This window comes from Onychostruthus taczanowskii, unplaced genomic scaffold, assembly GCF_017590055.1.
Source record: "Onychostruthus taczanowskii isolate IOZ18803 unplaced genomic scaffold, ASM1759005v1 scaffold11, whole genome shotgun sequence".
NCBI lineage: Eukaryota > Metazoa > Chordata > Aves > Passeriformes > Passeridae > Onychostruthus > Onychostruthus taczanowskii.
In genome coordinates, this window is record NW_024497629.1 from 956,745 (window position 1) to 975,335 (window position 18,591).

General features: G+C 41.7%; 1 protein-coding gene across 2 annotated transcripts in view; it reads right to left on the reverse strand.

Moving 5' to 3' along the window:
- EVA1A (eva-1 homolog A, regulator of programmed cell death) overlaps positions 1 to 18,591 on the reverse strand; it is a 205,166-nt gene that overhangs the window by 140,885 nt on the left and 45,690 nt on the right. The window contains exon 2 of one of the 2 annotated variants that reach the window (XM_041420846.1): positions 6,553 to 6,767. The exons of the other annotated variant lie outside the window; for it this stretch is intronic. Within the exon in view, the coding sequence (XP_041276780.1) occupies positions 6,553 to 6,767 (215 nt within the window). The remainder of the gene's footprint in view (positions 1 to 6,552; positions 6,768 to 18,591) is intronic. 2 annotated transcript variants of the gene reach the window in all.

Here is an 18,591-nt window from a genome sequence, read left to right on the forward strand (position 1 = left end):
TGAAAGGGGAGGGAAGACACATTAATTGCACTGCGCCATTTTAGAATTGCGTTACAGTGGTAAATCAGGCCTGAGGGCTGACAGCCAGTGCTCAGGAGGGAAGCTGCGGCTGTTTAAGCCCATTCCATTCCCTGGTTCATGACTGAGCTAAGAAGCTGCAAGATTTAGAGAGATAAGAGAGCAAGAAAAGTGAATTCAAGTAAAACAAACACTAATCTAACCCCTGTGATTTATGCCCTGGATTAATCTCCCTGCGGTGACCTGGGTCTTAAAGCAAGGGCAGCCTCAAGCTCAAAATCATGTCTTTCAAGTAGCCACTGCAGATGAAACAGCATTCTCGTGCTCATTTTGTTGTGCTCATTAGCTAAGTAATTGCTTGTGCTCATTAGATAACAACCTTTTAAATGAGGAGCTGGATGTGAGCTCTGCAAGGAGGCCATCCCCAAGGGTGTGCTCGTTTTTAGCCTGTCTCTTCAAATCACTCTTCAAGAAGTGCTTCTCCTGCACACTTAAAATAAACCACAACTGAGCTTAACACCCAAGGCAATTAAACTTATCTCAGTTCTTGGTCCCTCAGAGCAGTTCAGAGAATGAACACACTTAGGGTGAAACTTTGGACCCATAGAATCCAACAGTGAAACTCAAAGGGAATGAGGGCTTTGCCACAGGGCTGCTCCCTGTACAGCCTCCATCTTCAAAGGACCATAAGGATGACTGCAGGGCGTGTCAGTCATGCATGAAATTACACAGAGGAGCCCTACTAAATAATTGCCCAAATTGTGTGTTGCTGGGGAGAGTAACTCACAGAGCAAGCTGCATGGATGTAACAGAGGCATGTGCAGTCAAAGGAAGATGCACATAGCTTTGTATTAAGAAATTTATGTAAGATACCAGTAATTTTAAGTATTTTTAGGTCAAATTCAATCCAGGCATGGCCATTATGGTCAAGTTATACCAACACTTATATTGGTGCACCTTCAGTGTTTTTGTAATAGGAAGAAGTAAATACAGCAAAGAAGGTAGCATGAACTCTCCCTACAGCACAGTGCATTGTGCTTCATGTCACATTTCATTTGAATTTTGATATTCTTTTATGTGCCCTTCAACACTTTGGTAATACTTTAAAACATGCTATAAACTTAGTGCTTTCAAGTTGAAAACTTATTTACAGGTCCTGTTTCTGAACACTGAACATTCATCTCCATTCATGCAAATTACTGAAGTCCATGGAGAAAGAAGCTTTTCCAAGAATCAGCAGCAGGGAAGCACAGACTACATGAGGAAGTGAAATCCATGCTGATGAGGTGCAGGTGACCTGCCTATGGCTTCATCGAGCCACCTTCCCAGCTTGCTCCACTAGAAACTAGTTCAGCTTTTCCCAAATTACTGCATTCAAACTGTGCATCACTTGAAGAAGAAATCAAAGGCCCTGAATCCTGATCTATAGCAGGTTTTAGTGCTCTACTATCTCTTATCACTCTCCCAGTGACTTTGCTGTGCTCACAGCAGAGTCAGCAGGAGGGAACTATGCCCACATATTTGGTGATTCACAAAAATATACCAGATTGTGAAATAAAGAACTGGAAACTGGACATGCATTCCCTGTCACCAGCTCTGTTATGGGGGTAGTAGATGCCAGCAGGACGGTAGAGCAGGCAGCAGTGGGCTGAGATGTTAAAAACCAGCAGGATTCACCAGTGATCCTCTGGCAGGGCCTTGAAAGAGCCCAGAAACAGCAATTCACAAAGAGCAGCAACATGTTCACCAAAGAGAAGGACCTGATAAAAGCTGCATTACAAATATCACCTAATTAACATTACCTACATTTCCTAACAGTAGGAAACTTAATCTGTATGCAGGGTCAACTTCAAAGGGAGAGGAGGTCTAAGCTGAAGAAATACAAAAGGATGCATAACCAAAAGTCATGGGATTAAAGAAAGCGAAAGCTTAAAACACAAAGTGGAAAAAAAAACCCTGGGAGCAAACCATTATACCGTCAAGCAGGGTCTTAGTGGCAATGATGGAAGCCCCATGACTTGGAAAGTTTAAATTTAGAGTAAACAAAGCATTAGGAGGCTTACACCCTGGGGAGCAGTCCTGCCTCATCAGGGAGACGGGCTGCACTGGCCACCTCTGCCTCCAGTGCCTCTTCTCCTGCAGGACATAATCGCTCTGCTCTGATGAGCTACTTCAGTCAAGCCAAAGATTTCACAGACACAGCAATTTAGAGACTGTCTGTGACCTCTGCATCCAACAGTTCTACTTGCAAATAATTAGCTGGAGGAGCCGCTTGCCAGAGTTCTATTTCAGCTTAGGCAAGATTCATGAATGAAACAGCACTGGTTCTATGATTTTTAACAGCAACTTTGGCAGTGCAGAAAACTCTTCTGGACCCTGAGCTCACTGCTCACCATCCTGTGCAAAGGAATTGTAACTAATATGGTCTGAAAAAGAGTTGCCCACACTGCTCTTTAGTTCACTGACATTTTTGAGACTGAAACTTTCCTTGTTCAAAATGCCTAGAAACTGTGGAGTTATAATATTCAACATAACAATGGGTTCTCCTCCCAGTGGTACTGATGACCATTATTCTTCCTTTCTACCAATTTCTTCCTTCTTTTTCCCTGACCATCATCATCTTCTAGATGTTAAAAGTCATGGGAATGGGCCCTTTTTACTCCTGTTGAGGCCACTTAAGGCTGTCAGTGGGCTCATGCAATATCTGGTGACTGAGCGTGTCAGGAGCCATTGTCTTTGGCCTGCCAAGAAAACTGGGGCAGTTGGGAATGTTTCCTTTTACTTGGCATTTTATCTTTAATCCAGAATAACTGGGGAGAACAAAATCCACTTTGGAAACACCAACACCAGCCCTCTCTTTTTGTGATCAACAGCTGGCCTGTGCTTCGAGAGCCATTTCTGGAAAGTCTGTCTCATTTTTCCACTACCAGCAAAGAGGTCAGCTCCCTTTTTTTATTTTGTTTTTTTTTTGTTTTGTTTTGTTTTCATAGAAACCTTCCTGGTGGATGAAAATTAAAGAAAAAAAAAAGCGGGGGAGGAAAAGTTCAGGGAATCCTGGGGTCAGCAAGGGATCTGCTCCCTTTTTTAGGGCTGCTGATGCGACAGCAGGAGATGGTGGCAGCAAAGTTGTCCTGTCTCTCACCCAAAGGACAAAAGGAAATACCACATCAGCAGCACTAGCGATCCTTGTCACTGAGGACTGGTTGTCCTGGAGGGTGTTGAAAGAGACCCAGGGCACAGGCCATGCCCACAGGCCCTCCCCAACTTAGCTACTTTTTCTAAGGAAAGTCAGGATTCAGCTCCAGAGAACCTTCTAAGCACAGCTCCTCCTGGGAAAACAAGTGACAGAGCAAAATATTGCCCTTGGAAGAGCATCTATCTGATGATTTCAGTACCTGTGCAAATGAAGAGAGAAGTTAGCCCTCAATGTCTTTGATAAATACCAGGGGGCAGAAGCACAACAAATTAAGTGGCTCTCCGGGGTTTTCCTTATAAATAAGCTGTGGTTTTATTTTCTGCCAATTTATCAAAATGAGAAAATTGCAGATAATCAGCTGTAAAGTGTAATATAGTTTTCTGGTAATAAGCAATAATTTTAGCCAACCATTATACCTTGTTCCATACAGACTTCAAGTGTTTCATTGCTGAAAACAAGTGGCATCAGAAATACTGATCCAGAATTCAGCTTCCAGTACATAAAGGGGGCTTACAAGAGGCTTACAAGAAGGATGTGCAGTCATACAACAAGGGGGAAAGGCCTTGAGGTGAAGAAGGGTAAATTTAGATACTAGGAAGAAATTCTTTACTCAGAGCATGGTGAGGCACTGGAACAGACTGCCCAGTTCTGGCTGTCCCATCCCTGGAAGGGTTCAAGGCCAGATTGGATGGGGCTTTGGGCAACCTGATCTAGTGGAAGGTGTCCCTGCACATGGCAGGGGGTTGGAATAAGATGATCTTTAAGATCCCTTCCAACTCAGACCATTCTATGAATCTTTGATGATTCTATGAATGTCCAAATTCTTTGTGCATTTGGAAAGCTCCCACTGAATCTGTCATTACAGTGTTAGAACAACAGAAATGTGTAGTCTGGGGTCACTGGGTCACTGCCCTAATATCTCATACACACTCTCCCAGGTGGTCTGCAAACAAAACAAGTGACTAAGGCAAGGAATCCTAGCAGCCAATCACATAAAGTTGAATTAGTAGTGGCTCTCTCAGTGTAATCAACTCCTTCTTTTCCCTTTTTAACATAGAAACAATGTCTGAACTGGACATTTACAGTGGAGAGAGATTGTAAATGGGAGTTTACACACACAGCTCGTGTTTGCAGGGCACAGAGTTAATAAATGCTCCTCACATTCCCTCCAGACCACTCTCCAGAGAAGCAGCAAATTTATACAGTCATGGTTTTGATTAGACGCAGTGATTTTATATACTTAGTTATGAAGGGTTTGGTTTGGCTGACTTTTTCAATTACTGACAACCAGAATATACACACAATTGGTCCTGCCTGTAGCAGCCATATATCTGAGTTGCAAAACCACAAAAATACATGCAATTTCCTTGTCTACAGCTTTCCAATTTTCCTACACACATGCATTTCCTACCAGTGAGCTGCAGGCAGCTTGCCATTCAGCTAGTGGAGTTCCTGGCTTACCCCTCAGAGAGGCCTCACCCCCTCCAGAACTGAGGGAGAAGAGGAGATTCACCTCTGGCCTTTGCACTCATACTGGGCAACCACAATGCATGAAGGGATCAAAGCCACATCTGGGGGCACCAAAGAGGCTGTGAGTCTCCTCCAAAAAGACTCGGGAACTTGCCAAAGGTGTCCCAAGAAATTTGTGGCAGAAGAGAGAATGTCAGCTGCTCTACCAGCACATCTGCATCCCTAAAAATGGGTTAATAATAGTGTTTTGGTCTCAGTCATGTAAGAAATGTACTGCACAAGGGATCTGCTGCAGGACTACCTACAGGGAACACAATTCTCACTCTGATGAACAGGGATTGGGAATTACAAGCCACCTAAGTATTGAAGGCAAAGCTAATGGGGAACAGGTCTGAGGACATAAAAAGCTAAGAGAGGCAGGTAAGGATTTCTTTTCAATCCCTCCTACACATAAAACCATGAAATGGAAACCCTAGGGTAATGTCTTCCCTCTTCTCAAGTTCTTCCAGATGTCTTAAGTGGGCCACTCACCCACAAGGGTTGAGGCAATGCTCATAGCTATCAATCACCTTGGTAAATTAAATGTTGCAAGTAAATTTTTTAGTAAATCAATAAAAGAAGAGAAGGCTAGCCTCTGCCAAAGCTTTCTCTCTGTGTTCTCCCACTCTAAACACAACTGCCTCTTGTCTGTTTCATTATGAACTTTTGTTATCACATCTGGGAAAACCTTCCACTGATAAGGACCATGTCCTCCCATACTACAGCTCAGTCCTTTGCTGTGCAGTGGAAGTGTCATGAGGGCAACTTCAAATCTGTCAGCTTAAGGATTACACTACAGCCAAACACCAACCTTGTGCAAATTCTTGAGAACTTACTACTGGCATTTGGAAGCCAAGGCACTCACATCAACTTTTTTAAAAATGCTGTAAATGTCTCTTAAAATCCCTGGATGCAAGAGCGAGAAGTGATGTGGAAAACTCTGGCCTTTAGCCAAATTATAAAAGAAATTACTCACTGACCCTGTAGGTTCATTAATCTAGTCTGCTATAAATTTTTATTATGAGTTATTATTGATTCTAAGCCATAAACACACTGGATGACTGAGAGCTTTGCCCAAAAGTTTTCACAGTCCCAAATCCGGCACTTGGAAAAACTTGTGCTTGCTTCAATACCCAGGAGCAGACCCTATTCATCTCAACAACATCAGCCAACTCATGTTTCTAATTTTAGCTGTTCCTACTGACAGTTGAGTAACACTGGCACCTTCCAAATAATCCTTTGATTTGCTGACGTCACATGTGCTCTTGGGACAATACACAGAGACAACTTTCCCTACACAGATGGTCAGAGTTAATCAACTACTGAGGGATGTTACGAGTTTAAGTGATGTATGACCACTTACAGTGGCCTAAGAGCCAAATGAGTCACAAGAAGTAAAGCCAAGGATTCTTTTTGGGTTTCAAGTTACCAAAGTAAAAGCCTCTTGAAATAGGATCTAAAGGAAAAAGAATGCTACAGCAATTTCTGAATGTGTTGAAAAAGCTAGTAATTGGGAAGGAAAACTATAAAAATAATGCTCTTCAGACCCAGTCAAACATAATGCAGTCCTGAAGTGTAATTCTCCTTCAATCACATTCCTGAACTGTTACTGACTAGAGTTGCAGGAAAATTAAGAAATTCACTATCAAAGTCTAATTCAGACCTGTCTAAACTACAAGGATGAATTATCCACTAAGTTGTGTGAGATGTCAGAGCTCCCGTGCTGGGTAGCCCTCCTTAAGGCAGGTCTGTGCTGCACCAACACTGAGAGTTGCTGCCTGGCCAAGAAAAGGTGAAGTTCAAAAATAAGAAATGCATTTTAACAATACCTGAAGAGAAGTGCCAACTGAACAGGCAACATCTTCTTTAATTAAAGTTGCATAGGAGTGGGGATAGCGAGAAGGACACAGCTGATGACTTGGTACAATTCGGCCATAAAAAGAAGACTGGATGCTGATGGTGGTTCTGTGGGGACATCTCAGGGACACATATTCTCCATCACAGGCATGGTCAGTGTAATTCTTTAGTACCTGTGATATGTAACCTGCAAAAACCACAACAAAAACCATCATTAGGGAAAAATAGTTAATATTTAGGTGGCTTACATCAGTGCAGCCAACAAACACAAAATAACACACAATGAGGGATTCAGATTTTATTACTCATCTCACAAAGGTGCAAAGGAGAGACACGATGACAGGGAGATTAAGGACACTTGGTAATTTGACCTTCAGCCACATTTCGTATCCTTAGTGGAAGCAACATTTGGATGCTCTAAACTCTTAGTCGAATCATACAACTTACTTACATCAGCGTATCTGTCAAGTTTACAGGAAATGCAGCTGAGCCAGACTCATCATTTAGACTCAATCTAGATGCCACATGAAATTTTTCCCCCCCTCCACCCCCCCCCAAATACAAGACAGATTTCAATAAACTGGAGTGAGTACAGAAAGCCACCAAAAAGGATGGAAGCTGGAGCACTTTCCCTGTAAGAAGTGGCTTCTTCAGCCTGGACAAGAGACGTCTTTGGGGGAAAATAACAGCAGACTGCCAGTATCTACTCTGAGCTTATCAAAGGGATGGAGCCAGGTTCTTCACAGTAGGAGAATGAGAAATAACAGGCACAATAAGAAACAGGAGAGTTTTAGACCAGATATATGGAGCAACTCCTTCAAAGAGCAGTCAAGCCATGGAGCAGCTTGCCCAGAAAAGCTGTGAAGCCTACATTATTGGAAGTTTCCAAGACATTGCTAGATAAAGCCCTGAGCCACCTGGTCTGACATTCCAGAGCAGTAGGTTAGACTAGAGAACAGAAGTCCCTTCCAACCTCACTTTTCTTATAAACTAATGGTCATGGGCAAAAAGGCTCAAATGCAGAGTCACTAAGGGGAAGGTGGGGTACAGCTGGTTGTATGAGGTCCTATTCCATCCTGGCATACCAGTCACATCTTTGATCTCCTTTCACATTACACCATTTTAATTCTTCTGGCTGCACCTTCTGTTCTAGGCCTTTGACACTTCCTCAGAACTTTGCTTTCTCTCTCATTTTGAACAGTCATAATATTTTTAGAAGGAAAACACTGCACAGAACCAAATCTCTCCTTGTTTCTTAGTGGATTACATTATCCACTATAATGAAGTTGTTGACAAGATTAAAGCAGGAGGATAAAGTCTCATTAAAATTACACTGAGTTAAAAGGGCTGATTACAGTCAGGTTGCCATGGGAACTCCCAAACAATCCTGACTTTGCCACACTCAGGGAAGCCTCCCCATTGCTGATACAGAGACATCCATACAGGGAACAGATTAGATACAGACACATACTAGAGCATGTCCCACGTCACTGTCAGCCATGGTTCCATTCAACCCCACAGATCTCCTCTCTGCAACGGGTTTGAAAGTCCCCTTCCCACTACTGCCACCAACACAAGCCTACAAGCAGCCACCCCACAATGCCTGCCCCTATATTCCTCTTCCTCTGTGGAGGAAAGACAATGAGAAGACATGATAGGATGGCTGCTGCTATACTCTTAAGAGACAGAGAAAAAAGATAAAACAATTAAAAGAAACAATCCCTGGACAAATTCCTAAGACTGAAGGTAAAACTTGTTTTTTTTTACAAAAGACTACTTTCTTGGTGACCCATGATCACAGAATTACTTAGGTCGTTAGCTTTGCAAGTCATCTAGTCCAGCCTTCTGGTCCAAGCAAGCCAAATTTAATCCAGCTTTCCCAGTTCTGAACCCAAGGGTGGAGCTTCCACAACCTCTCTGAGCACCCTGTACCAAAGCTTAACAACTGTCACAGTGAAACCTTTCAGAGAAAAGACTGGTTCCTAAAGGTCTATACCTTTAAGTACTTTAAAACAATAATCGAATCCCACTTTCCTAATTTTTTACTTCTAGATGACCCATATCCAGACCTTTTACTGGGAATAGCTCTTCTTCCATGCCAACACCAAAACCTAGCTCAGGAGTGCTGAGAAAGACCACCAGTCTCAACAAATTTCAAGGTGTCTAAAACAACTACAGTTACTGTTCTTAGAGAAAACCAACACACAGTAATTTAGTTTCATCATTCAGCTGCAGCTGTGGGGGTTGGATTCTCTGATTTCTCTAAAATTTAGCCTGTAGTTCTTACTTAACAGTTCTGTTGCTGCAGTGCCTCGAGGTGTGTGCCAAATAAATATTTACTCAAATCAGCATATTCATTTCCAAGTCCCGAGGCCAGCTTTTGCTCATAAGAAAAAAGCTGAGACACAGCCCCAGTTATCAGAGTGAGTGACAGGGCTGCATCAGATCAGCAAAAACACTATTTCATTTAGTGCCTTTATTTCACTTGTTCAAGGAGGCACTCTGGGACAAAATTAACTTCTGGGGTGGACCTGCTTTCCCAGGTGGTGGAATACATGCCCTGGGGGTGCTGCACACCTAGTCCTGGAATTAGTGTAGCTCTCTCCCTCAAAAGGAAGGCAACTATACAGGATGGCTGTCAGAGCAAGCAAACCACAAACAGAACCAGAATACAACACAAAATATTGAAATGCATTTCCACACTGTTACTCCAGTGCATTAGAACTTTTCCCCAAGGCCACCCTATTAAGGAGCCAGAGAAATACAACCAAAGTGCAGCCAGGACTCTACTGTCTCCTCAGAATATTCAACTACTCTGTCAGAACAGCCTCCTTCAGCATGCCTTTCATATTGCCAGTTCAGGATCAGGGAAGGTTTCAGCCCCTGCAATTAGTGCAGATGACTTGTTGAAACAGCTCCTTCCTCTCATCTTCCATCAGCAATCTCAAAATAACTTGAGTTCACTCAGGCTCAAGATATTGATGGGATTGAATGCTTTGATGGTGACTGACTCATAATAAACAAAGCACAATGTCTGAAACATCTGGCACTGACCACTGTCAGAGAGAAGATACTGGATTAGGCACGGGCATGGCCACGGAGCAGATGATGTTCTTCAAAGTGCAAAAGGAAGTGGCTGGAGAGAATTATTGCTGGTTTATTTTTTCCTCTTTAAGTGTGTCAGATTTGTACTATTTCATTGGTAGTTCTTTTGACAGTAGTTGTCATTTAGTAGTTTAATTGGTAGTTCTTTTGGCATTTCATTACCCATTGATTCATTGTTCAGTAACCTACAATCTGAATTATTTTCAGGACCCTTGTTGAATTTTCAGTAACAAGTCTCCAAGTAATCTTTTATACCCTTACATGTGGTACCAAGGAGGGAACTTCTGGGACTCTCTTTGCTGAATGAAATATTTAAACATGAAGCCAGTAGCAGGTGATTGAGGACTTTAATGGCACTTCTATACCAGGGTAAGACAATGTTAGAGCAAGTGGTAATTTGAGCTTTTCTTTAAAAATATGTACTTCATTTGAAAACATGTTAAAAGCAACAAAGAAATCTACCCATTAAACCTTTTCAAAATGCTTAATGTTTTGAAAACCTGGGATAACAAACATAATCTCAAAATGCTTTGGGGTTAACATTTCTCTTTTCTTAAGGTTTGTGTTAGGGATGCAGAATCTTTGATGGTGGGCTTTAATACTCCCAAATTAAATCAATGTATAGAGCTCCAGAATTAAACATCTCCTCAATTCAAAAAACCAGTGTCACCACCAAAGCAAGTATTTACAATCTGGAGACAGAATAAACAACCAAAAGAAATGCATCATGAAAATGATAGATCAATTTTCCTCAAAAAAGAAGGAAATCTTCCCTTCAAACACTACTTGCAATTTATTTTTCCAAAGTGTGGGGTTTGCCTGCTATCAGTCACCAGCAATTATTTTACACTCCTCACCAAACAAAATGGTTAATGCTAACTGTAACTTTATCCCCCCCAGCAATGTCAGATCCCAAGAATCATTTGAACCATTGCCTCTCCAGGAAACTGCTGATCAGTTCCCATCCAACAGTCAGTTCTAAATCCTAACACATATGGAGGAAAGAGGAACATAGCAGCTTCATACAGAATGTCACCATTTTACAGGAACTGTAAATCTAAACATCCTCCTTTATTACTCTCATGGAGCCACAGCCCTTCCTTTTTATAACCAAAGGAGCTGATGGAGCAGTTCACAAAAGCACAGATGGCATAAGAGCTTCCACCCCACCCAGAAGCAGGAAAGTATGCCTCCAGTACATGAAGGGGCTTTACAACTAGTCCAGAGAGGGGCATTTCACAGGGGCATGAAGTGATAGGACAAGATAGAATGGCTTTAAACTAGAAAATTCTCCTCTTAGAAAGAAATTCTTTACTGTGAGGGTGGTGAGGCCCTGGCACAGATTGCCCGGAGAAGCTGGGCAATGGCTGCTCCATCCCTGGAAGTGTTCAAGGCCAGGCTGGACAGAGCTTGGAGCAACCTGGGATAACGGAAGGTGTCCCTGCCTATGGCAGGGGATTGGAATGAGATGGTCTTTAAGGTCCTTTTCCAACCCAAACTGTTCTATGATTCCATGACTCTGAGTCTGTAACTGTTCTGTGATAACAGCAGAGCACACAAACATTCATTCATATATCCCATTTAACCATGGCTGTCTAAAACGAGCAAGTTCTCTTCTCCTGCTTCCACTAAAACCAGTTCTAGTTTTTCTTGACAAGGCACATGGCAACACACCAGCCTGTCAATCCTCAGAACAGAGATTTCATCTTTCACCAGGGAACATCTCTGTAGGAATGTGCTGGAAGAATAGAGACAATCACAATAGAACTAACTCTTTTTACAGTTTGGATGTGATCCAAAACTTCTAATAAATTACAAGAAAATTCAAAGGATTCTAATGGTTAATGAACTACTACATATAATTAAAGCCAGAGCTTCATAAACATCTGCATCGAGCTATATCCAAGCTATTGTAATATCTTCTTAAAATATCCCATTTTGAGCTCTTGTGGTTACAAATACAGGAGTACATACATATCACAGAGACAAATCAACCTCAAGAAAAAAGGACTTTATACTTAGAAATAAGTGATTTACCAGTCACTGAAACACATGCAGTCACTGCAATTAACTGCTAGTGAATTAAGTATTCCCTTGTTGCTGGTTGACACAGATTCTTTTATTTATAATCCTCTTATTTTCCAAATCCATATTGTTTTTTCAGTATCTGTTGCCATTTTCTTCTCATTTCCTCGACTTCCTTGCAGATGTTATAGAGACACTGAATGTGAAACAGAACTTTTTTCCAGGAGATACCTTAATTAGATACTGTTCTGGAGTTCAGACAACCCCTAAACCACACTGGTTTTCAGGCAGGCTGTGGACTGGAGAATTTCAGCTTTTTCTTTATGGGCAGAGCACTGATCTTCGTGACATCTCACAGAAACAGAGCTGAGCCAGGGGAGTCGAGTGACAGCCACGAGGATGGGCCAACAGGGCTGAAATGTGACCCCAGGCCAGGCTTGAAGCCAGAGCAGGGAACTCAATGAATGCATTTCATACCAGGCATTACTGATAATCCTCTGGTTGTGGCAGTAAAAGCAGCTCTCTCAAATCACAGAGCAGTCCAGTACAGACAAGTAGGGTTTGTTTTGCTTTGTTACTAATGCTTGAGATTGAAATGTGTTACAATCCTTCTACAGAGAGATTTGCTTTCAGTTCAGCTACTCCCCAAGCCTTTCACCTTTCAGATACCACACAGCCTTGAACAAACCTGAACACTTGTAAGCATATTAAGGAAAATATTTTTATTTTAAGTCAACAGTTCCCTGCCCGCTATCTGATCTTCTGTACCTCAGCTACAGCTCCAAACAGCATCCAGTGTTAACACAGAAAAATGGTTTTGAAAGAAGAGTGAATTTAGAATTCCAGCTGAGTTCCAGCATTTCAAGGCTAAACAAGGTAAGGTTTTGTAAATGCTGATCAGTATTTTATAGGTCTCCCAGGTTTGTGTAGGGATGAGAAAGTACTGAAAGTTGGATTGGTGAAGGCTAGGGGTGGCAGGAATAAAAACACTGTAATTTTCAATTCTGCAGGCTTGAATATTATACAGATACTATTGAGGATTATTGCTAATTATTCCCTTAAATTCCCTAAATCTACACTTCCACAAAATTTAATAAAACACTACAGATTTTCCACAGAGAGTTGGAATTATTCTGGAGAATTAAAAAAGCAACTCCAACTACAAGTATTTTTGGTCTAGAACTTAAAACAATCAGTCTAAAAATTCAATACAAAAAAATCTCTTTTGCTATTTGAATTATCATCTTAGATTATTTTCTTTGACTGTCCCATAAGTCCATATTTTCTTGAGAGTTTACATTTTTTTCTAAAACAAGTTTTAAAAGCCTTTACAGCTATGGAGATTTATTTCTTCTGAAATCTACATTTTGAAAAAAAAAAAAACAAATGGACAGTTTAAAATTTATTTTTTTTAAATGTTTGAATATTTATCCTGGAAGGGCCTCCTGCAGGTCACCCAGCCCAAACTACTGCTTGGAGTAGGGTCAATATCAAAGGGAAATCAAGCTGCTCAGGACCTTGTTCAGCCCTGAGCAAGGGCTGCCAACAACAGGGATTCCCCAGCCTCTTAGGCACCTCTGCCAGGGCTTCACCTCCCTTGTTATTCAAATTTTTTCAATTTTTTTTTTTTTTTCAAATAAGTGCTCATAGTTTCCCCTGTCACAATCATGTTTCTTGCCTTCTGCATTGTTAGTTTGCACCTCTGAGAGGAGCCCAACTTTGGTTTATGTATAGTCATTCTCAGGAAGCAGAAGGAAGCATCTGGATCCTGCTTAGCTTTCTCTTCTCCACCATACCTGCTATGCCTTGTGCTTCAGGTTCAAACTATCCTCCTGGCCATCCACTGGACTGCCTTCAGTCTGTCAGTGTTTCTCCTAGAATTGTGCACCAGTAGTATGACCAGTGATTCAAGGTGCTGACCATCCCCTTATTTGGATTTCAGGAATTTCTCAAAAAACTCTTTGCCCAGCTGTATGGTTGCAGGCAGCCACGATCTTGCAATAAATTTGGCAATACAAAGAGAATTTGGTTGGAAGGCAGTGCACAATGACTTCACAGCTTGCAAGCCTCTCTCCAGCTACTTACTCCTGCTCCTTTGTTTCAGATCTAAGCCTCTTCCAGTGATTTGAGTGCATGTGATGTATGGAGCTGACAGCAACAATAGCTGGAGCACAGGTCAGAGTGTCCATGGATGTGTCCTGCCAGCCACTGGAGCAAGAGATGGCGTGCTCAGTGTCTAGGTACATCTGGGGCCACTACTGGCTGTCAAGCTGGGCTGGCTGGCAAGCAGAATAAAAGCTTTGGAAGGCAGGCATGAAAACAGCCACAAGACAAATAGTGCCAAGACCAGAGAGGCTTGCAGTTGTCTACAGGAGGTCCAGGACAGCTACAGGAAGACCAGGAGTCAATCAAGAAGCCCCTCTGCATGATCACATCTGTGTGAGGTGACAGGATCACAGACCTGAGTGCCACATGGACTCTCTGGGGCCAGTTTTCAGAGGATCCCCATTGAATGTATGTGCACATTTCCTACTAACAGGCTTTCATCCTGCTCAGCTGGAGGGGGGATCAGGATGAGGCCACTGATGCTGTTTGTGTTTGTGTGGAAGCTGAGTGTTCCTGCCTGAATCCAGTGGCCTGACCCAGCCACGCTCTGTCAGGAGTAGTTGCTCAGCACCACAGCTGCCTGCACCTGGGGACACAGGGCTCTTGTTGCTCTGCTTCTATCAGGCTGCCAGATTTGGCAACTCTTAACCCTTCCCACTGAAAATTCCACGTGTACATATAAAAATATATATTTATATGTAGACATATGCACACACACATGTGTGAAAAAACCAAGCAACTTTGCAGAATATTTTACCTAATTTAAGCTGCAGAAGAAACCGAACCCTACTACAACTGAGGAGTTCATTTTTTGCAGTACTAAATTTCTTACAACACTTTCTTAGAATAGTGTCATAACTTCATAAATATTAATATATTATATAAGTAATATGGTAGAGTTACAGCATTATAAATATTAATGTCTTGCTGTAATTGAAAAAAGGATAACTTGTGGTGGTATGTATTATGTGTCAAATACATAAAGTATATTGCACATAGTGCAATCAAATTTATAAAATACATCTTTTAGCATAACCAGGTCATCTTGGGAAGCCTTATGGGGTTTGTTGAGTACTCAGAGAATGAGAGCTGTGATTTTGAGAGAGATTTAGGCTATACTTCCAACAGCCCCCAAATGTCAATTCCATGCACTGTGACAAGCTGGGCACTATTTCATTCCAGAGATACAGCTGCAGTAAGGCTTAAGGTCATCGCTTTACAGCTGACGGAACTGCACGGGTGATGCTTCCTGAGCAGCTCCAGCTGGCTCTTTCTCCTTGGCTCTCAACCAAGTCCTTTCCAAAACACAGTCATCCCACACATAAATCACAACATTGCTCACTCTGGCCTTGCCATTGCATCCTAAGTAGCAATAAAGAACTTAATACCACCACAGACATGCAGCTCTTCTAAATTAAGTTATAACAGATTTATTTTATTCAAAGGATGGTTTTATCTAGGTGGTTTATATACAGAGATTTTTAACAGCAAAACTACAGTGATATAATTAGTCTGCCATAATTATACCCATATAACTCTTCATGATACATGCATAACTACCAATGCACCTTTCCTCATGTATAAAAGTCTCACTGGTGTTCATTTGGACTTACATTTTCACAATAAAGTTCTTTTGAGCCCACCCCTTCAGGTGATAAATTCTTATAAAAAATTCAGCCTTGAAAATCAACATCATTACAAAATTAAAATGCAATTGGAAAGAGCCCAGCTAAGAAAAAAACAATCCCAAAGCTTGGCATTTTCCTGCAGCCAGGTTTAAGATTTCAAACAGGATCTGTCTCACATTCAGCCTGTCCTTGAAGAATCACTATGTCTTAGGGCAATAAACTGATAACTGCACCTTCTGGTGCAGACACTAAAATTCCTGAAATCAAATTTGAGTCATTTGGCAGCTCTATCTCCATCAAATCCCTTCTTGGGCCCTCAGCTGCATCAGAAGTCAATACTGGCAAGTACAGAGCCTGTCAGCAGCCCCCTGATGCACCCTGATGCCCAATGAATGCACCCTTTTTTATCTCTAGTATTTAGGAAGCATGGAATTTACCAGTTCACCACATACCAAAGAAAATTTGATCCCAAATCTTCTCTGGAAATATGAAATATTTGGCATTTGTGAAACATGAAACATGAACATGAAAGCAGGTTGTGTTTATCTGCAAGGTCTGTAACAGCTCCTTCGTGTCCCCACACAGCGTGACAGTGAGAGACAGAGCAGCAACTCGGGCATTTTGGGAATGCTGCAGTTTGACCAAAACCCAGGCTTTCACCCTTGCAAACACAAAGCAGAGTTTGTTTTTTTGTACCAGAACATGCAGCAAGGGAACTATAAATCAGCCATTCTATAACTGTGAGCTCAGCAGAGCTACAGCAGTAGATGTGCCTAAAATCAGCCTGGCCTTTGCTCACTGCTTTACTTGGAGTGACAGGGAAGTATCCTGCTACCACATAAATTAAAATAAAGCATTTCCATAGCATATCACACTGAGACAAAGAAAGTGGTTATCTGACCACAAGTGACAAACAAGACTTCATGCACACTGACCAATCCTTTAAACAAATCAAGAATTCAGCCATGACAATCTGAAAAGGGCTAAGAAACACCAACACTGAATAAACAGGTTTCTGCCCATTCAGAAGAGATTATTCTGAAGAGAATATAAGTACAGGGCAATGGCAGATTTATTTAGACTGGGGCAAATGCCAGGAGGGAAGGCAAAAGTGCATAACCCCACAGGAGCTGCTGCTAAAGCCATCACAAGCAGATGTGAGTGCTTTGCACACAGTGCTAGGAGACAGCTCTGGGGCTCTCTGAGTGACCACACATCCCTGAAAAATGTAGATTTCAACTGGCAGGTGAAAATGTTGAACAATTCTTGTGATCCCAGAGGGCAAATCTGAAATCCTGTTACCTTGCATGAAATAATACAGTGCAACTTACATGTGCAAATACCAACTTGGCAGGGAAAAGTTTTCCTACAGAAAAACTTTCCAATCAGATTGTAGTCTTTCCCACTGTTGTTAAAAAGCAGTTCAGCACTACAATGGTCATTTTTATTAGAATCTTTTTTGCCTTGCAAACTAAAATTCAAGGCCTCTCTCATTTGGTGCTGTGCAATGATAGGTAAGATCTCCACACTAAAGGAGGTCAAATCATTGGATTGCTTTCCCACCTGGCAAATTTTCCAGTGAAAAAGCAGAACATTTTGGGGGATAATTGTGGGAACTCAACACATCACTCTAGATGTCCAGAGTCGCCGAGAGAACCCTTGGGGGACTCGGAGGCATTAGAATGTTGCCAAAAGTTTCTGGTGGCTTGACTTTGATCCATCTAGAGATGAGTCATCTATGTGTGAGGAAATGAGAAACCTTAGGGTTTGAATGGTGTATTTACAGGGTGAAATATATGTTTTAGAAATTAGGTACAGGGGGGTCATGGAGACAAGATGGAGGATTCAAGGCGTGATCCTGAGTTCTTCTTTCTTCTTCATGTCTTCCATTTTGTGTGATAATGTTGGCACATTTGGATTGGTTCATGGTGAAAGTACACTTGTCAATAAGGGTGAAAAGTATTGGGAATTAAAGGTAAATATGATAGATGTAATTTTTACTATAAAAGACACAGCCGCCCTGTAGGCAGGAGAGAGTGCACTTGGCTGTCTTGCTGAACAGACCTCGGCTGGGCAGACAGAAAATATTGTAGATAAGAATTAATAAACAAGACTGAAGACCAAAAACTCAAGAGTCCAGACTCGTCCTTCGAAGCGCGGCCTACCCAGAACCACTTTTCCCGTATCGGGGCAGAGACAAATAACAGTGAACCCCGATAGATAATGACAAATCACAGCCTGTGTTGGGAAGGGCAGCTACTGCTCACAGACATACTGCATGAGCTCTGCTGTGACACTGCAGAGAACCCACATTTGTGATTTCCCTCCAGAATGGAGACCTCGAGCTTAGTTCTCCCAGAACTCACCTCCCAAGACAATCCAAAAGTTAGGCAAAAGCTTGTTTCTAGCACTGGGATTTTCACATCTCCCTTTTCCTTCTGCTTTACATTCCATATTTTATTTATTTATTCTTATTGAGGGTAGATTTGTCAAATTTAATGAAAGCAACAGCTCCGAGCTTGCATCCTTTTCCCCAGGACCTGCAGTAAGAGCTATGATGCTGCCCTCTGCATGACCTTTGCCTGTGAAATGCATATTTCTCTTTGCTTTGGCCAGGCCTTGGCAGCTTTATGAAGCCCAAGAGAGGAAAGAAAATGAGTAGAGACTGAGACAAGATAGAAAAGGCTAAACAGTGAAAGGATAAAGCAGAGTAAGGGAAAAAGAAGGAAATGAAAAAGGGAAAATAAAAGAAGACTCAGGTTAGAGTAGACATATAAGAAGAAAAATCTCTTTCTCATTTGTCAGTTAGAAGGAGTTTATCCTGACAGCAAGAATCAGCTGGAGAGATTGTGGAGATTGGGTCCCTTGAAACTGGAGAAACAGAGAGCAGCCTTAAAACAATAAAAAGGACAAAAGATAAAGACTTTGACCAAGACTATCCATGTGTAAGTGACCTGTCTTTATGTCCTCATGTGATCTATTATTTCCAAACCATACCTGCTTGCAAAAAGGTAAAAAAATACAAAAAAAAAAAACCAAAAAAAAACCAAAAAAAAAAAAACCCCAAAAAAAAAAAAACCAAAACAAAAAACAGGAAAAAATGGGAGCTCAGAGAGGCTGTAAAATGTAAAAAGGAGGGGGGGGGGG